The sequence below is a fragment of the Denticeps clupeoides genome, chromosome 11 (assembly GCF_900700375.1).
Source record: "Denticeps clupeoides chromosome 11, fDenClu1.1, whole genome shotgun sequence".
In the NCBI taxonomy this organism is placed as follows: domain Eukaryota; kingdom Metazoa; phylum Chordata; class Actinopteri; order Clupeiformes; family Denticipitidae; genus Denticeps; species Denticeps clupeoides.
Genome location: NC_041717.1, coordinates 9,507,195 through 9,528,694, shown reverse-complemented (window position 1 = coordinate 9,528,694; position 21,500 = coordinate 9,507,195). Strand labels below are relative to the sequence as shown.

Below are 21,500 nucleotides of genomic sequence, written 5' to 3'. Positions count from 1 at the left end.
CTTGTCATACCTTTAGAAAAGCTTTTGGGTTTTTTTCTGCATTTTGGTGGAAATCTATTTAAAAGAAATTTCCCCAAAATAAGCTTAGAGTATTCAACCCGCAATTTCATTTCTATACAGGTCAGAGGGTTAAATTTTGTGTCTGCTTTATTATTAAAAAATACATTGAGTTCTTATCCACCCCCTATTCATTACACATTTACAATGTTTCTCACATGGCGCGAAACCCTTTCTTGTTTACAATTCGTTGCATTTATTTTTACACTAACCACACATTGAGCAGTTGCATTTCCAGAGGTCGCACCCCTTATTTAGCTCCAAATATAAAAACGAAAAATAACAAGCTAAAATACTTGTGTAATGGTTCACCACCATTGCCCTGAGATCAAGTGCATTTCCAAATCTGATTTGTTGCAATGCTTTTCCTTTTTTGTGGATGTGGGGGAAAATCCCTTGCTGGATGAGGACATCCTCTCTGATTTCATACACCCTCACTACTCCGGGCCTCTGAGTGACCTCTCCAAAATGGGAATAAACTGGCTGCTCTTAAAACCGCAAAGCCACAGTTGTCTGGCTCATGCCAATTTTACTGCCTACTGGGAGAATGGACTCTTATGCAGGCAGACACAAACACATTTGGGCTGTGTGGCTCAGCCAAATGTGTTTATTTAGGACATTATGGCCAAAGTGGCATGTACCCAAAGTAGACTAATAATTTTTAACCCGTGCACATGATACTGAAGTATTGTGCAGTAGGCCCTTGTGTTTTTGAAAAGTTCCTGTATGCCCTGTGTAAATTAGGAAAATAATTAGGAAAATAAATATGAAATATATTATGTTCAAGTTCTAAAACTTTACTTTGATAGTTTTAAATTAGAATGGGTGATCATCTAAAGAGCCTTCTTGTCCCAGTTTTCATGTATTTCAATATAAATTTAAAGAAATGTAAACCCCGTAATAAATCCAGGGCAGATATCAAATAAAAAAAAAGATTAGTACAATCAAAATTTAAGTTCTTAGAACGTTGGGACATATATATAATTCTGTAGTATGCTGCATTGCTAACAATGGCCTGAAGAGTATTGACATTTTGGAGCACTGGTGTATTTGCTGGTGAGAAAACCACTTAAGTTCTCCACTCTGACTCAGATAATACAGGAACGAGTTTTTATCATGCAATCTTGGCGTCATTTGTGTCCCAAATCCTCTAAGTAGAAACAGCTGGAGGTTTGACATCTCTGTTCCACCGAGCTGGCTGCTTTTAACCATCACCCTTGGTGAGCAGTGGGCAGCCATGACAGGCACCTGGGGACCAGTGTATGGGGACGGTGATTCGCTCAGTGGCACCTTGGCGGATCGGGATTCGAACCAGCAACCTTCTGAATATGGGTCCATTTCCTTAACCGCTAGGCCACCACTGCCACCATTAAGGGTCATGTAGGGTAGGCTGAAAGCGAATGCTTAACGGTAGATTGAACGTGAATGCTTAAATTTATCTAACATTGCAGTTGAGATAGCCGCTGAATGAAACGGAATGAATGGAATGAAATGAATGAAAGTGAAATTTTAACATTCAAGCACGTTGTAAGTCCCTCTGGATAAGGGCGTCTGCCAAATGCCTTAAATGTAAATGTAAACGGCAAGCAGCTTGACAGTGATGGTTTGCGATTGGATCACCCAGATTTCAGGGTGTTTAACCAACAAGCTGCATAGACGGTGATGTGATGACAGTCGGATGTGACAATAAATTGATATGCTCTTATAATGCCCATATGACCAGAGGTTAAAAAGCAACACATGAGTACATTTTGTACTTCACCAGTGTTTATTCCTAAATAATACATACCATGAAAAAAGTTAACATTGATTTCTTTCTTTTTTTCATAACGATTTGTGTTTATGAAAATATACAGTACACCAGTCGTGTCAAATTAAAAGCACATCTTATTAACACAAAACACATGTATAAAAGGGATCCAAGTGAATATATATGGAAAGGAAAAAAAGTTTAAATAAACCCAAATGCACAACAAAATACAGGACTGTGGTTAAGTGCCCAGACAGTGCATTGCGTGTGTGTGGATTAAGTAGTGAGCATTCCTTCAGCTCAACCAGTGCTAATGGAAACCATCAGAGTAAAAAAACACAGATCTAACCCTCTGCTCTAATTCCAAATGTCTAATCAGGCATGGAAGCAGAAATGTATTGAACCTCAGTGCAGTTTAGGAATGGATTTGTGGACCAACTTTCAGAATGCTGTTCTAATCTCTGTGCAAAAAAGACAGTGAATGCTTTTTATTAAACAGTTTATGCATAAGTGAGGACAAAATGAATGAAAGTTCTGGACATTTTTGTGTTCTTGTAATTTTTTGTACCTATGCAATAGGTATAGTCACATCCTCTCCCTGTCTGCCAATACAATGACTTAGCGATTTTGATTCTGAAAATTTCCAAAAATGTATTTGCTGAAATATATATAAATAGGAGTAGGCACGAACCCCAAATTTTTACTACAAAAAACAAAACATGAATTCCACCAATGTGGTGATAAAATGTCAGAATGAAGGTTTGTGATGTGATGACAATCACGTCCACACCATCTCTGGGTGGCATGACATCGGAAGACGGTAAGAGGGAAGCTCCCCACACCTGGCCAAACATCTCAGGCTGATCACAGCAGCAGGGTCGCCACAAACCGCCGTTCTGCTGCTCACCTAATCAACTGTTTACTCTCCCACTTTCAGCCCTCACCAGTGTGTACACATCACCGCTTTGGACCCACTTCCCTTTACGCTTCAGCTGAACCTGACTGCATATACCTGGCATTTGAGCAAGGGGAACAAGTAAAGTGGGAAAACAACTTCGTGCATCTTATGGGTGGAGAAAAATATTTTATAAGAATTATAAGAAAAATAAAAGTAATGATTGAACTGGGGAAGAAAGGTTAGACCTGTACTTGTTGACTTAACTGATAGAGGGAAGTTAAAAAAAAAGGGAACGTACACAAAACTAATTTTAATCAAACGTAAAAGTAAGAAAACATAATAAAAATAATAAAAATAACTTAGATGAACACTGTGTAAATATAAATAAAATGACATTCTTAATAAATAATTCTATTATTTACATCATTGAATATATTGCTAGGAGACTTTAAATTACTAAAATACTGAGTATGTAAGCAGCAACAATTACAGGCATGAGGTACAGCAAAAAAAAAGGGTCCTGTGGTGTTTACAGTAGACAGTTAATAAACATTTCATCATTGTCTCAATTCTATTTTATTTTTTTCTTGAGAAAATAAGGTTTTTAAAAATAATTGTTCTTCTAAAAGCATGGAAATAATAAAACGAATATGCAACTGCTGTAATAAAGACAAATCACAGTTTCCGTCTGAGGGGGTGAAAATTCAATAATGACCGGCGTCCAGTACGGATGATAAGGTAGTTTTGAGTTGAACATTCAGGATCTTTGCACTGGTTATGATGTGTGAAACTGCATGTTTTTGTAGGCACTCTCTCTATCTCGCTCTCACTGTATAGTCTGTTAAAGCAAGAGTGATTTAGTTACTGACGAACAGAGCATTACATAATGAATGCACAATAGGACTAAAAATGATCAGTCCTCCGGTGAAATACAAGCTTCTTATTTATTCCTTCTTATTAAAATATGGAAAAAGATGGTTTTGAGATTTCTCAATGGGGTGATTCTCAGCACGCTATCAAAAACCAATGATCAGGAGCTGTCGCATTATGAGTTTTGCAAATGACTTTGCCATTGGAAGGGAATGAAATTATTGCAGCAGAGCTATGGACATATGGACATGCTCTACATTCCATTCTGATTTTGGTATAGTGACAAAAATATATATATTTTTGTCTTGCATTCTTTGTAAAATATGCTTCATGGCACTAGGCTAAATTAAATTAATTGACTATTTCAGTAACAAATAACATGTCTGACCATAGCAGCTTCAGGGTGTCTCAACCCCTACACATAAAAAGAGTTAGTAAAGGCTGCATCTGAGGTTATGTGAGTAAATTATCCCACCCAGCTATTTTCATTATATGAATAATGACATAAATGTTTTGTGCGGAGGTAATTCTCATCTCCTGTTCCTGGGGCCATATAGGTGACAACTTTTTGTGGACAACACCACAATAAGATGACCATGGGACGAGGAAGCAAACGAGGCAAAAGTCAAGAGGACGTGGGGCCCATTAACACCATTGCTGCTGAGCTGACGGCAGACCTCTGATCAAAGGGTGGTTGTGTACCAGGACACAGGAGGTAGAGCCACTAAGTTGTGTGTATCCGGTTTTCCTTCTTGGCGGTCTTAGACACCGGACTGAACTATTTCTATCAAGCGAGCGTAATACAGTATACTCGTACAGTCACAGAAATACTAATCACACCATTAACTTATGTCATTATGTCATTGTAATCATCAAAATGAATGGCCGCTGCTCGAAAGAGAGACTTTGCAGCCGACATCTATGCCATGGCATTAGTTTGGGCAATAATTCAGCAATAAGACAACTTATCGCCAATTTTGGAAAATGCCAATCTCCAATGGTAAAATTTCCCAAAGGCCTAATAATCATAGAATGAACACATAGTGCCATGCATGCCGCGTTTGCATAATTGAGTTCGTGTTTTATGTGGCTGCGCTGGTACAAGAGGTAACTGGATGCTCCCACGCTGTTAGTTAAACATCTGCAGAGAAAACTGGCGGGATGACAGAAAAAAAAAAAAAAAACGCAACACGAGTAGCAGCCCCAGCTGTGCTAACACACCCCATCCTCTTTCACATCTTCTCACTGCCTCCCACATCTTCATCGCCCGCCACTGTAATTTGCTGCATTAACACCTCTTTTCATATGATCTTTTTAACGTCTCATCATCCCCCCTTTTTTTTTTTCATCCTCCTTTACTGAAACACCGGCTGTTATTGCATTCCTATGGAAAGTCTCCGCTGACTTCCTATGGTTTTTTTTAAAAAAACGACAGGGATTTTATGAATGTCTTCTTTTTAACATGGGACATGTTTAGGGGTTTTTAGCAGTATTGTATGTTGAAAGAAATGGAACAAAAGACTTCATGTGCACTGGACTGCAGATGTATAGCTTAAAGCCCTCGATTCGACAATTGTTTTTTTTATTCATTTTCATTTGTTTTGTTGCATTTACATCCTGTCTTGTGGAGCAATGGGTAACAGTGGAGGGTTTTGGAATTATTTTCTATTTCCATTCAATTCCTGACTCATTCTGTTTTCGAGACGCGTGCCATGATACTGCAGACAAACTGGTTAATTAAAGCAAAGAGGAAAGTAAGACAACATGTTTTTTCTTCCTTGTTCCACCCCCTGCCCATCCAAAAAAACACCATGAGTAGCTGAAGGCTATTTTCTACTTAATACACATTTATAAAAATACCTCAGATTCTGCTCCATGTTTGTTTTTCATACCCATGTAAGTCTGTTTCTCTTTGATTTTATGTTTTGTTTTTGTCTCACGACAATGAGCTTGCCAGGTGGCAGTCATGGAGTGGTGTGTTATGAGAGGAGAGGTCCTCCAGCAAGCAGCATGAAGACAGCATTTCTTTGCCAGCAGCCACCCTGGGTGCCACAAAAGACCTGCCCTTCTTAGCCCAGGAAACGATGATGAAGCCCCTTGTTTTCCTGGGCGTTGGGATCTCGACATGCACAGTCTTCTCGGATATCACATGACATGGGGAATGGAATCACCTGGAAAAAAAAAGGATTTATATATATAAAAATATATATAATATAAATATATAAAAATATATATGTATGTACACACACACACACACACACACACACACACACATACACACACACACACTGCTGAATGTAATACTACACCTTGATACTAATATTAAAACTAATACCTTGAAAATTATTTTCTGGACATAATATAACAGTGAATGAAAAATCCAGCCCCCGCTATCCCTCTACAGCTTCGCCCACAGTTCTACCAAAAATAAACATCCCTGAAGATGATAGACGTGACGGATCAGTGTCATGCAATGACCCATTAATACACATATCTACAAAGGTTCAAATAACCATCAGTTTTACGGCGCACACGACTAAAAAGGGTCAAAGTGCCACAAGTTTTACAGCTGGTCATCACAACAATAACAGGGCAACGTCCCAGTTCAGATGGTTTAGGAAAAAAAACAAGCTCACACATGGCTGGCAGAAACAAGGCTTCTGTTGTACGAGGAACACTGGAGGAAGGCATGCCCTCTCGCTGCCCTGTGAAATATACTGGCTTTCCCTGCCGGTGTCCCCATCCACCGTGGGGGATTTTCCCGACTGTAAATCTATCCCATTCATGTTGCCCTCAATTCCTGGCCGAAAACAGGCGCACTGCCCCTCTGCTTCTCATTACAACTAACACTTCATCAATTGTTGTGTGTGGGTGCCCAAGTGTGTTTTCATCGCACTTAAGCACGTTTAGCAGAACCAAACCAACTTTTTATTCCTAAATAGCGGTACCCTCTTCTTAAGTAGATAGGCACTTTGGAAATGCCAAAGTGACTGAATGTTCCCCTGAAAGTGGTTTTGTGTTGATGTTACCATCTGCACCCCGTAGTAACGCAATATAGCTACTGCCAGCTCTTCCCAATCGCTTCGTCTGGAAAGTGTTGCATGATGGCGTGTTTGGGAGGAAATGACCTTGGCCGCAATGGGCTTTGGCACACGGTGAGAAGTATGCTGTGACAAGGTGGAAAGCTGGATCGAGACGGATGTGGGGCCGTCCAAGACGACCTACACAGCCGCCCATTTCACCAAGGATCCAGCAACAGATACTGCGCTAGTTAGCCAATACCCTTCCGTGGCTGGGCTGAAATGAAAGCATCGCTAGACCTTGAAGGGATTGCGAGAGACATATCTCATTCAAAGTGTGGAAAATAAGTGCAATTAAGGTCTCTGGTATCGTAAATAACGAGATTCGAGGTAATAAAATACATAATGGTGAAAATATGAGGCATGACTGAATTGTACTCCGTCCACTGCATGAGTCCAAATTTTGCATGTGTCTTTACTTACTAGTAGATGTCAAGACATTGATGTTTTCCAGTCCACAAATCGAAAATGTAAAAGATGTCCATGAAATGCTATAAAAAAGTCCACTATATACTGAATCTGACCTAATCAGGGAGATTTCCTATAATCTAGCCGATCAAATAAATTAGTGAATGTTTCAGTGCAACTGTTGCTATGTGTGATTTTCAATATTTAAATAGCGCAAGATTGACATTATATTTTCAGCCTAAGTCACTGAGGTGGAACTTGAATCAATTATGATAGCATGTTTTTAGGACAAGAGAAAGTGTTTTAAGTCTTATATAAGCATGAGAAGAATGAGAATGATAGAAGACGACTCACTGGACACGCCCTCTGGGTGGGAGAAGAGGACGCCCAGTTTGTTTTATTGTTTGCTTGGCTAATCCTGTGGTGTGGACAGCCACCGAGTTTATGTGTTTGCGATGTGATTTATTGCTGCATTCAGATTTTTAAGCACAATACTGCCGTTTCACGCCATCTTCTACTGGGAGCTTCTTTTTTTTTTTAAACCTCTGGGTGACCTGATGAGTTCTCCTGCTTGGACTAACATACAAAACATACACATTGAAAGAAAACGCTTACTGCTGAACTTTTAGTATTTGACTTTTGTTGTGCAAGAATTATAATATTTTCTTATTAAATTATTAGAACATAGGCTTGTCTGTGTATAAAGATCATCCATAGGAAATATTTTATAGTTTCAGATGTTTCTCCTCGCTTTATTTTTTTGGTACAGGTAAAAAAATAGAGAAATTCACTGCAACAAAGTTGATAAAATTGCAGCATCAGATGACCTCTCTTGAAACAGAGTGAGATTCATTAGCTTTGTTAAGTTTAAGTTTAAACATTTAAGTTTAGACATTTAAGTTTTTATAACAAGCAGGAACCCATGACATGGAGTACAAGTCGCAATGTGCGCAATTGTTTCTGTGGCAGGAGCACCACGGTGTGAGAGAACCTTGAAACTTGGGATCATTTTCGTGAATTAAGTTCACCATTCACAGGTGAGTTCAGCAGATGCAATTAAAAGCCTGCAGGCAGTTGTGGGCTAAGGCTGTTTGAAGAGCGGGGTAGCACCCACTAAATGGGGCTCCGCCACACATTCATTTTAATGATGCATCATTGGTCACTACTTCAAATTTCCACCCCGGGAGGGGCACCCAGTAGGACCCCTCCCCACATTAGCAAACATGCGGCTACGCCCATACAGAACAGCTACACAGTACAGCCACTGAAGGGGCTGTATTCTTGTACTCAATGTATCCTAAAAACTATTTATCCTGTTGATGGTTGTCCGGAGGTAGTTGAAGGTCATTCTTAATCACATGGTGCAGGCTTTATTTCCATTACGAGGACAGTCACAGGGTACAACAAATTGTGATTATTGTAAAGCCAGATAGGGGAGCTTTTAACCACTCTAGAGGGCACCTTAGCAATACTTTCTCAACTCTGAGGGCACGAATGCCTGCAGACCCTGTCTGTCTGCAGAAACGTCACCTACCTTTTTTGTTTTGACAGTCGAATAACAGCAGTCTCCTCCGTCATAGTTGCAGAATGCACGGTTGTTGATACCATCGCAGTAATTGTCTCCCATGAAGGGCTTCAATGAAAGGAAAAAAAACTCAAAATCAATAGAAATAATACAATATACAATGGTGTATTACTCTTGTTTTTATTGTTATTAGCCTCCAAAACCCAGGCAGCACAGTGATCTACTCATACAGTATACAGTGCATCTACACCACATATAAATAGACACAGACTCACGTCTGTTGCAATTATTCTGCCCTGGAAAAAGTGAGTTAGTATTCCAGTCTAGTGGATGGCCGAGGCCTTGTTTAATGGGGAAACGGAGGCCCTATTAAACTTATATGTGTCTCCCTCGAGAGTTACAGCACATTTCCATCTTGACACACACACACACACACACACACATACAGAAGAGGTTGCCCAAACACACCTGTGACCTTTTCTAGTTTGAAACCATCTCTCAGCCTGACCCAAATATCCTCTCAGAGCTCCTAATTGCACACACCTAGGAAAACTGGGTCAGAACGAATTTGGTTCAAAATGTCTGCATTTTGGCATAAATAAAAATGGGACTGTGGTAATATCCCTTACTAAGCATGTCTGCTGCAAAACAGATGCATTTTATATAAAGCCCAATGCGGTGTTACTTTAAGGGCTAAAGGATGTTTTTTATTTGCCCAATGATTATTTTTCTGAAAGGAAAGAAAATCAGAATTATATGATGTCTAGCAGTCTGCCTGTGAATCATTTCTGGATCAAACATTTTCGACTAAGTTTACTGTGTAAACAAGTGCCCTACCAAATAAAATCATTCAGGATGCATAAAATATTTTATATGCAAAAAGAATACACCAACTATTAACATCATTAAAAGAGGTATTTCAACAGCGTTCTGGGTAACACAGACTCCTTCAGTTTCCCTACAGATCCTAAATAATACCAGACTTATGGTTTTGCTTGTTTTCCTCTGTATGTCTGCAATTACTGCATTTATGCAGTACCTTGGGTACCAACATATTTTACCAAAAGGGGCAGGAAAAGCCAATGTGGCAGGAGTTCAGAGGCAAAGCCGCCACAAGAGTATAACTTAATTTCAACGTTTTTCTGCACATATTTTTTTATGTGGTGCCGCCGATCTTTCAGCAATCAATCCGGTTTCTTGCCTTGGAATTTAGATCAATGCCATGAGGTGGACAGAGCAGCTTCATTCTCCTTCTCCGCCATGTCTCCTGAAGAACCAGATAAATGAGCTTTCCAGGTTCCTCTAAAAAGCTAAAGAAAAACAAATCCCCGAGCTAAACAAAACAAACGAGGGCCGCAAATTCCTCCCGTGCGCTTTCATCGGGCCCGTAAAAACCTGACTCTGATTAGGCCCGCAAGTCCATAGTGAGAGGAAGGCTGCTGACCGCCAATTGTTTATTTATACGTTTCTTAACTTCAAAGACGAGCGTAAATACTGAAACAACTGCTCAAGGTCAGACTGTGAATAGGGCATACTGAGTGCGGACCTCCGGGGCTCGCCACAGTGAATGTCTGTGGTCAGCGTATTTAGTCCCGACTGTTTCGAAAACAGGCAAGGGTATAACAGGGGGTCACGGAACGGAGCTGGGGGTCGGCCACCGGTACAATGAGGTGTTGTGTGAGCATGACATGCGGCTGTGGAGGTGGGTAGATGTTTACCTCACAGCCTTTGATGCAGTGTAAAGACCATGGGTCGGGATACCACTTCATTCCCATTGTGCACACAATACTCTGCAAAAGAAAAAACATGGAACATTACACATTTTATCATATCGCAACAGTACTTGTAGGATGTTTGGTCTGGCTACACAGTGATTTATACCCCTTAAATAAAGAATACACTCCAAAAAATAAATCATCTTATTAAAACCAAAATACTTAGATTTTTCACTAGAATTTAAAACAATCTCAGTAATTGATTTAGAAACTTGCTTTATTGTAGTACCTCTCAGGAGTATCTTTGTTTCTTTCTTTATATATATTTATATATACATACATACATACATATACACATATATATACACACACACACATATATACACATATATATGTATGTATGTGTGTGTGTGTGTGTGTGTGTGTGTGTGTGTGTGTGTGTGTGTGTGTGTGTATATATATATATATATATATATATATATATATTAGAGGTGGTCATATATTAATTTTCTTAATCTAGATTAATCTCACTGTAATCTTGGAGTTAAATTAATATAGATTAATCTAGATTACAATGGCTCATTTGAATTCTGCCGAAGGCATTCAGAATATGTGTACTACCCAAATAATGACTAAAAGTAAGTCTCGGGTTTCTCAAGACAGGTGGCGCATTAGACCAGGGGCTCATCTCCTGTTTCCAAAATGCATCACAAACTGCTTGAGAAAGCTGTTCTACTATGGTAATTGGTGATGAAAATAAATTATGTTCAATAAGATGTACTTGTGTTTACCAACTGTTTATTCAGTTAAATAGCTGCATCCATGTTACCACGTCACGTTTGATGTGGTAATTTCACAGTTCGAAGACTCGTTCTTGCCCCCTACAGTGCAACTTGGCTAGGTATACATCCGCGCTAAAATATCAAGGTGAAAGTGTAGTGGTTCTTCTTCTGCGTTGTGTAAGTTTTTGATTTCGTTATTTGAACCACAAATGATGAGCTGACACCCAAGAGATTTTCTGTGCAAAGTGTATTCTGTACAAAAAGCAAGGTCGCGTCAGAACATCGTGTCACACATCGCGTCTTTCTGCACCTCTCTCTACAATATACAGTATTAAAAGAACATAAAAAAATATTCACAAAATAACACACATGCAAAATATTCCTAATATGTACATAAATTAAAATGAAAGAAATAACTTTTTGCACACAAACCCCACGCACCTCTCACAACTCACGCCATGTGTCCAAGAGACCTGAACCGGGTCTCAAAAACAAAATAAAAGTCTTTAGAAAATAAGAAACTAAAAGACACAAGAAAGAAGAAATATACTTATAAATCTAGTGTAACCATTTAACTCCGGCACAATAGCTTGCGTAGTATAGACCCAGATCACAACCCAACTTTGTGAATAGATTAACGGCGATATTTTTTTTATCGCCCGATAAGAGTCTCACGTTAACGCAGCACGTTAATGCCGATAACAGCCCACCACTAATATATATATATATATATGTGTGTGTGTGTGTGTGTGTGTGTGTGTATATATATATATATATATATATTGCAAAGGCATAAACATTTTTTTAAATGTATTTTACGATTGACTTGACTAGATTTGTAAGTGTACAAAAATAATTAGCTATAAGAAGAATTAAAATAATATATATAGAGAAACAATGAGGAAAGCTCTAATGTAATTTCCATTTAAGTTCAAATAGGCACACTCACAACAAAATTCCATATACAATTGTGAGGGTGGGTAAGGGCAGGATGCAAACACTGCAGGGCATAAATATTATTCACTGATGTGCGCATATGGGTGTGAACAGCTGTGCACACGAGAGTGTAAATAACACTGCTATCCACGTCAGGGTGTAAATCTCATAATCTGCATGGCTACTTACACCAGAGTGAAATTAGTATACACTGCTAGTTACAACCAGGTGCAAATAGGGGAAAAGTGTACATGAATGTGCAATGTTTTGCATGTCTGGAATCCTTATGGAATTCTACTACTCAGAGGCAAAGTGAAATAAACTTCTGGCTCACAAACAAAGAAGTGTCGAAATAAAACTTAGAACACTGCCTAGGGACTATCCAATCAGAATCCATATGAGAGGGCAAATAAGTTGAGGCTTGGATACGGGGAGACACTGTAAACATTTGCAGAGCTGGTCTTCCCTCTCTTCCCTTCCCTTCATCCCCATCTTCCACAACTTCCATGATGGGTCTCCTCGGTAAGGTAGCTACTCAGATTAACCCAGGTAGAGGATGTTTGTAGAGGTAAAATAACGTGGTCTGGGGGAACTCCAGATGTGATGGGGAATGGAAATGCTGAGCATAAACATAACATTTCCAAGAAAGCAGGCATTTGGCGCTGGCCTGAATGTGGATAGGGTGGTGAGCCTTGGCTTGGGACAGCCACACACACACACACACACACACACACACTTAGTATTCAGTGTCACACCAAGGGCCCGGCCGCTTGTTTACACAGGGGCTAATTTAAACCGTCTGCTCCAGAGCCTCTGCTTGTTTTCACAGTTCCTCTAAAGGCCTATGCTGTTTGGGGTTTACCTAGCTTCTATTAAATAGACTTTTATACCATCTGTATCAGGAGTGTTTTTAGTTTTTTTATTTTGTTGTTGAAAGGGTTAACTTTTTCCAGCCATACATTTTGATGATGATGTTTTGAGTGCACCTACAGTACAGCAAATCCTGTGAGGGAGTGGCTAAGGTGAGCAGGTTCATGCCTGAGTGTTTGCATGTACGACAGCAATATGTTAGCATTTTTCATCTTTATTTTATATCGCAAATGAATTCCAGTTCATGCATGATGGGTCTCTAGTACAGGGGCAGAGCTCAGGTGAGGCCATAACAGAAAAAACATTTTTGCACTTTTTGTTTTGTGTAGCATCTTCTGTATACATGCAGTAGTTTGATCAGCACGATAATATAAAATTGAAGGCCTACAGATAAACCTCATTCCAGTATCTTACTGTTGTGCAAATGCCCCATTCAAATAGAAAAAGAAATGAAAACATTCACAGTAAATGTGGGAAAGGGGTCTGTGAGAAATCCAGACAAACTCAGACAACCTCTAAACCGCTGGCAGGCATGATGTCACCCAAAAGCACCATCCAATCGGCTATATATAAATCAATGGCATAATACATCATGCAAATGGGTTTTCCTTTCTTCTCCAACCTGTCCCCTTTGCCGGGCCTCCCCAGCTTTCTGTACCGTGGCTATCAAATGAGCTCACTCCTTCCCCTTCTCAAGATAGAGAAGAATGCAGTTGTTTTTTTTTTTTGGTATTTTTTGCTAATCTTTCCATGACAGGATGACTCATTTTAATTAAGTCATTTGCTTGGAGCATGACCACTGTGGAGTCTGTAACACATCCCCCATCCCCGCCTATACTCCACCCCACAAAACCACCTTGTCATTCTATCACTGGCACCTTGTCATGAGACACCAATGCTCCCGGCATTATAAACAAAATCATAGAACACAGAAAAAGCCCTGTCTTGGGCTTTAGCGCCGAGTTGTCAAACAGACGAATTTCCTGAGCTCGCATGTCACATCGCCAGTGGTTTGAGGTTGACACCCTGCTGTTTTTAGAAACGACCCAGATCGAGAGGCATTTGGCGTGTCGTCATCACAACTTGTGTCGGCAGCTCAGGGTCTCTCTTCCACGGCAGCAAGTGACCACACCTATGGCAGAGCTGTTGGACTGCGGGGAAATGGGCTTTTATTCTGGAGGGAAAAAACTGTGGTTTCCCGCTGAGTTTACATCAGCTACACTCATTATGTCTGAGGCTCTGAAGGTTGAGCGTGTAACGCACATAACAGGAGCCACAGAGGTCAAATGTGCAGACTTACTGCTCTCATTTCCTAAAATATAGGAAATGCACAGAGTTGGGAGTAAGGGTGATACATATTCTGAATACAAAAATGTATTGTATGTATGTACTCCATGTTACATTTTCAAATGTATAAAACAGCTATTTTACACAAAAGAAAGGGATTACGTTTAGAAAACATCTGCTATGATGCAAACAAGCTAAAATGTGGTTTCAAATGTGGAAAACAGTTAAGAAAAACTAATGTTAATGTTGATATTTGTTAAATGATGATTTTCCAATTGACAACTGCAGTGGTTTACATTGTTGCATATTATAATTCAACTACTGCATTTAAGAAATCATATGAACAAACAGCTTGTGTTTGTGGAATTGAATGCGGTTACAAGTGAATAAACTATATTTTTGTTGTTCTTTTGATTCATGAAACTACTATGTAAAACTTCTAGCTGTAAAAATGAAGGGTGTTAAATGTGTTTATAACTGCAATGTGCTATTAATTCGTTTAAAAGGTTTGAATTGATGGTGCCAAGGACCCAGAGGAAAAATAAACATATGCATTTAAAAACTTTACTTTATATGTATTCTGAATGCAGTTCTTTAATTACAGTGTAACAGAATACATTCTGAATACATTTATGATAATGTATTCGGTATTCAGCCATCATTCATGCATTGGCAGTAGGTAGTATGTTGAGAAAAACTCCCAAGATCTCCCATGGTAAATAAGCTTATTTTTTATTTGGACAAAAGAAATGTTCAATTGTCAATGTCTTCAATGCTTTGGTTCTTCTGTTTCTAGAATTATGCAGTGGGAAAGTACGGGGGGAAAAAGTGTGTTTTTTTTTTGTGTGAGGTCCAGTCTGTGTTTCTCTTACATTGTCATAAACAAAATGACACATAGTCTGTTTCATAAAAATGATTAATCTTCACTTTTATCTGCATGTGCTGTGCAACCCAGACATTTAGCAAGTAATTATTTAGACTACAGATTTTTGATTATTCTTACCTCCCTTATCGGAACACAGACAGAATAATCATTTCAGAAGCCAAATGGAAGTGCTATTATATTCAATGATAAAAGATCACATTCTTGTCATGGGTCAGTATTTAAAATAGAATAGATACATAGTGCAGAGTAACGGCGAGAACGTTTGAATCCTGAGTATCTGGCCCTTATTTAATACAAAACAGATACTTGCTTGTATCTGTTTATTTCTGTAAATCTCAAAAGACACACTTGATGTGACATGACTCTCAACCAATGTTCTGCCAGTAGCAGCCAGTCAGTCCTAGCATGCAAACTATTGTGACAGAAAAATGGTGGGTTGTGTACAAACCTGGACTTCAGGTGGGTTTCTCCAGTGGTCCTTCATTAATGCTTCTGCGGTCATGTTACCAGGTAAGATTACCACGTTGTTGTTTCCATCTTTACATGTCAACTCGCACTCCTCTCCTATACAACGAGCATGACAATGTGCAGTAATCAGCAGTGCACAAACAAATGTACTCGAGTAAAACTGTGCTCATTATTTTGAGTAATTATTAAAAATAACACATAATTAATGGCATATAGGGCATACAGACCTATGTTATATCCATTTTGACAGTTGAGGTGAATGTTGGGACTGAGGTTCTGAGGCAGAGGACATTGTCCTCTCATCTGAGGACAAACTCGGAATGCACCAGTCCAGTTTCCATCTTTCCTACATCTGATCACGCTGGCAGCAGAGCTCTGAAACAAACCCCCAACATCACTCAATACTCATGGAAGGAATGGATCCCATTCCCTGAAATGGATACAGAATCATCACGTCATTCTATGCAATAAGAACATGATCTATGTCAGAAAGGTAGGCATATGTAAAGCAAATGCAGTGGTATAGCCTTCCTCAAAGTCTACAGAGTAGCTATATGTGGCGTAGCGGCAAGGACAAAATGTGAGAAGGAATTAAAAAATTGACTTATAAAACAGAGGGTATCATATAAAGCAAATTTAACTGCAGGGAGATGGAAGAGGCCACTGATGAGATTAAGAAAGAGGAGCTGATGACAGTCCAGTCAGACTCACCATGTGGCTTGTGCCGTCACAGTTGAGCCAGCAGTCACTGTTGAACTGGAAGCCATTGGTGCATTGGTATGAGCCATGGAAGATGGCCGGAGGGGGGTCACAGGTTACAGGGACACATGCACCTCCCTGCCAGCTCCCATCCTCCGTGCACTGACGCTTAAATGCTCGCCTGAGGAAATCACCAGTTAACAATTTTAAGATGTTCCTTTAAGGTTCCGTGATTGATTCTAAGATCATTCCACAACAATTTTTGTATGTATGATGCTTATACAAATGCTTATACAGAGGAAAGTAAGGAGAAAAATATTGAGTGAGGATTAAGTGGCAGTAGAAAATTTGTTGTTTTTGTATGTAATATTGCCATATTACATTATTTATTTAACAAAACATGACAGAAAAAGTCTCATAGTTTTAAACACACACCGCTATATGGTGCCAAGTAGGATATTTGGTTACAATGGGGGGGTTTGACCTACATTTAGGGTTATTGTATATTCTGGCCCCTATAGTAATAGGTATTTTCCTATTGAGGGTGGTGAGAGATTATAGTCTTAACCCAATGCATAACACAAATGTTGTTGACTGCAAAGCAGTGATGACATAATCAAAACAAGACTATTATCTTGTATTACATATATTACATAGTAATGGCTTCCCAGACAGCTACCAGCCTGCTCCAGACTAACTGTAGACAAACTGTGCTGTATGTGCTTAATGCTAATATGTATGAAGTGTTTCCATTAACAAAAATGCTAATGAACTTTCTTTCCACACTGGCACTTCACAGTCACATTTCCATGAAAATAGTTATTTCATTTACAATATTTTGCAGAAAAGCAAACAATTTCTGTCCAAAACTGCATTCATTTATGTCATGTAAACACCCAAGTTAATTAAACCAGGAATGATTAACTTTTTGGACATTTGGAGCTGTAGGAAAGGTCTCCAGTGTAACCAGTGTCCGGGTTTAGTGGCAATTCCTCACCTTTTGGGGTTGTCCATGTTTGGTACATGGTAGCCTGGCTTGCACTTGTACTTGCAGAAGGAGCCCACTTTCAGATCGTTTGCATTACAGCGCTTGGTTTGCAGCACGGCGTTAGGCACCGGAGGTGGCGCTGGGCACCGCAGCTCACAGAGAGCCTCGGGGAAAGACCACATACCATCCTCCATGCATGTCAACACGTTGTTGGTGCCTGAGGGAAGGAGCAAGAGACGAGTGGAATGAGTGGTACCATAGAGGCACGCCATTGTACACAGTCAGACTCCAATCAATAGCCTCTTGCTATTTCGCTGAAACTCTGCCACCCACCCACAAGCTGTGCAGGCTCCCTGCACTGGAAAAAGCACTTCTTTCCATAGGTGGTGCCCTCCGGGAAGTCGAAATGGGCAGGGTGCACGTGATACTTGTCTGGCCGCCCACAGTCCACCGGTTCACAGGTCACCTGCTTGTTCCATTTCCCTTCAGCGCAGGTGAGGGTCACAGTGGAATCCGACTGCGTAGACAGAAAAAAAGACCACAAGAGGATACAGCTTTGCGTAGAGCTTTAAATCAAAAGGCACAGGCCATTAACATAAGGTTATGAAGAACATATACCCTGTATAAAAGGATGTAAAATAGTGTTTTTTGACAGAATAATAAAAGATCTGCCCATTTGTAAGGGGCGTATCTGTTTTTTTCTGGGGTGTTGATAATAGATGGCTTAAGTATGGCATATAAAGCTGTCAGGAGCCGAGGCAAATGAAGTCAGAGGTCATCTCTGGTGATTTAATAAGTCACTGCAGAACTTTGGACCACTTGTAAAACCATCAGCAGGGCTCAGGCCGAGGTGCTAGACCTTCCCGTCCTGCCAAGACCGAAACCTGAGAGCCGACTTGCCCACTGCCAGCCGGGCGGAATGTGCGCCGGGGTGGTGTGGACCAGCCGTTATTTTTGACCCTTCTCTGCAAACGCAAACAGCACACGTGCTCAAATACGCCTGGCGCACTGATCCTCCCCCAAACACGCTCCTGTCCTCGCAAAACACACAAACACAAAACAGACAAACACATACGCGGCCACGGTGCACAGCACACAACACGCCCTGTACAACAATGTCTGTTTATTGGTTGTGAAATGCCACAGCATTCCTTACCAAATACAACTCGGGCGGTGAGGACTTGCCCGTGGAGCCTAAATGTATTTGTCTTCTTTAAAACTTTAAACGTGCTCACAAAAATTCCTACACTTTCTGTTGCCTGCTGTTTATTGTGATGGTGTTTACTGGGGGGAGAAAGTAGAAGACTCTGGGCCGAGGCTGTAAAGGACTGACACGGAGCAAAGGATATGATACTTATTTAAGCAACTCTGCAATAAATAAAAATTTTAATGTGATACTTGGACATGGGTACACACTAACATTCAAAAGTTTGGAATCAAAAAAAAAAAAATGTTAATTGAAAATGTTAGTTAAAATGTTCATTTAAATATGGTAACTGTTAATGAATGGAATTGTTAATGTAGAAATGCCTCTTATCAGCAACTATTAGTTCACTAATTCAGGTCTGTCACTTTAAATGCTTCATACATTATTTGAAGACACTTCTGCAATGATCTTGGTAGAGCAAAAAAAACTGCACTAATTAAAGAGGCAATAAATTCAGACAAGTTGAGTATCTGGTGCCTAAGTAAATGTCGGTTTAGCCACATCATTATTTATAACTTTGTCCGTGAATGCTTCTTATTATTTTTGTAATATTTTCTGTTTAAAATAATTTCTTGATTTTCAGTGGATGACACATAAAAAAAAGTAAAATATTTTTTCCATTCTGAAAGAGAAAATAATTTTTTTAGGACAGCCACAAAATGCAGGATAATGGCCATTGACGCATCCATTTAGCATTTAGCATCCATAAAAAGGATGCTAAAGAGCTTCAAAACTGTTTTGTTGGCTGGTGATAGGTGCCATATTTGTACACTATGCAGCATTTTAATTTTGGCCGCCAAAGATTCCGTGTGGCATTAGAAAATGTTCTCTTTCTTTTAAAACAGTAATGCTGATCGCTTTTGGAATCTAATGCTTATCTAATGTTCTGTACTCTCGCAGGAAATGTACCACCAGCAAAAAAAAAGAAAAAATTGAGAAAAAACAGCAGGAAACTGTTGAAATGCAATCCAGACGCAGTTACAAAATGTCGTTTTCTCTACCACACTTCCCTCCAACAAGCCCCCCTTGCCTTTCCTACTTTCCTCTCAGTAAAGCGCTCTTATTGAAAACAGCTTACTGTGAAGCGAGCCTTGAATACCGTAATTAAATACAAAGCACTTGGTGAATGTGCATCCTGAACTGTCCATGAAGTACACCCTGCCACTCGAACCTGATGTCATTTTCATGATCACATCTCAACGTATCCTGACTTCTTTTGCATCCTCTGCTGAGTAGATATAATGTGTTTGAAAATGAAAGCAATAGATTTTTCTCTGACCCCCCTCAAATCAACTACTACTAACATTCAGACACCAAATTCATTCAATTTAAACACGCCTTCAATACACATTTATGGAATTCATTTATCAGATACCCTTATCCTGAGTGCCTTACAATCAGCAAATACAGGGACAGTTCCCCTGGAGACGCTCATGGTTAAGTGTCTTGCTCAGGGATGCAATGGAAGTAAGTGGGGTTTGAACCTGTGACTTTGTGGTCTTGTGGTTCTTAGGCCACTACCACCCCTTTCACGCCCTGTAAATGGAATGGCCAGATCTGTCGGTGAGAAGGGACTGAAGAACACTGCCACCTGCACAGCGATCCCATCTTAAAAGTGTTTTACACACTCCTGCTTGCTTTGATACAAAAAAAGAAAGCCAGTCAGAAAAGGGAACTGCCATCCCAAAGGGTGGGATACGGGGCGGGTGTCTGCGTGCAAGGAGTTTCCTTCTTTTAAAAATTTACAGCTGCTGATTCCTCCTCCACTGAGTGTTTAACTGCCACTGACTACTGTGCCTAATTCAACCCAGATGCCCCACTCGCTCCACCTCCAACTTCCACAAAGAAAAGGAACTCGCTGTCCCCTCCTGCCCCCCTCAAATGTTGTTTGCCTAACGGTGATTTCAGGACATGCTCTGCTTTCAATAACACTTTGGCAAAAAAAAGCTTGCAAGCAGCCAGGAAGTTGTGGCCACAGAAACATGACATTGTTGTTGTGTTACCTCCCTGCCGGACCACCTCATTTACGTCCCTGTGACCTGCTCTTAAATCATTAACACCATCTTTGTCTGATTTATTGGCACCGGATCAGAAAATAACATTAATTTATCATCATTTTAAGGGGATATCCCTGAATCATGATGCCACCCAGCACAAATGAAAGGTGCTACAGCGGGGTTAATGAACTGGCTAATTGCTCTCAATTGCAGAAGACAGATTTGAATTCCCCCTGTGCATGAATGAATGAACTGTAATAATTTCTCCCTCTCCTTGCTGCAATCGGCACATTCCAGCGGTAACAAGGCAGCAGGATTTGCCTGCTACAGTCATCCACGCTTCGTCCAAAGTGCATTTAGCCCTTTTTGGCTTTCACCCACTTCACTGGAGTTGCCAGCAAGACTCAGCATGGGGTTCTACATCGATCATCTACAACATTAAGACCACTGACGGGTGACGTGAATAACAGTTCCATGCATTTCAATGGCACCTGTCCAGGGGCGTGAACATAAGGCAGCAAGTGAACAGTCAGATCTCGAAGTGTGTGAAGATCGAAAATGGATGAAAAGATCCACATAATGATGAAGTGACAACAGGGTCAATGGCTGGTGTGTATTGGCAGCCCAAACGGTCTACTGAAGAGGAACCACATTACAACATGATGGAGTCCACAACAGTTTTTGGTGCATGAGTTAATATATGCAGTATTGGGCAGGTAGTTTTAATGTTGTGGCCAGTCAGGAAAGTGCAACTGTCTGTGCACTACCATGTGAGAATTTTCACATGCCGCCTTGGCCCGGGAAACAAGCCGCGAGCGGCTGTGCGCTCTCTACCCAGACCACCTTTACGTCAACAAGAGCAGCCGTCTACTAGATGGAAAGTTTTAACACCACGCGGCATAATGAAAAAAGACAGAGGCTTAACAGTGGCGGCTACTTTTGTGAAACGTCTCCCTCTCACCTTACATAACCGGAGCAGACGGTAACCACAAAGGCCCCCGAGCCCCCCGTTATGGGCCCCAAATACGCAAAACGTTATATAACCCAAACCCTCCCCAAAAGCTGGGAGAAGCTTGT

The 21,500-nt window shown here is 40.3% G+C and overlaps 1 protein-coding gene across 1 annotated transcript in view; it reads right to left on the bottom strand.

Annotated features, from left to right (window-relative positions):
• Positions 1-1,802: 1,802 nt before the first annotated feature.
• Positions 1,803-21,500, bottom strand: part of pappab (pregnancy-associated plasma protein A, pappalysin 1b) — a 60,669-nt gene continuing 40,971 nt past the window's right edge. The window contains exons 15-22 of the mRNA XM_028995875.1: positions 17,553-17,736; positions 17,229-17,436; positions 16,244-16,412; positions 15,760-15,907; positions 15,513-15,628; positions 10,307-10,378; positions 8,598-8,696; positions 1,803-5,746 (exon numbers count right to left, since the gene is read on the bottom strand). Coding sequence (XP_028851708.1) covers positions 5,645-5,746; positions 8,598-8,696; positions 10,307-10,378; positions 15,513-15,628; positions 15,760-15,907; positions 16,244-16,412; positions 17,229-17,436; positions 17,553-17,736 — 1,098 coding nt within the window. The 3' untranslated portion in view covers positions 1,803-5,644. The remainder of the gene's footprint in view (positions 5,747-8,597; positions 8,697-10,306; positions 10,379-15,512; positions 15,629-15,759; positions 15,908-16,243; positions 16,413-17,228; positions 17,437-17,552; positions 17,737-21,500) is intronic.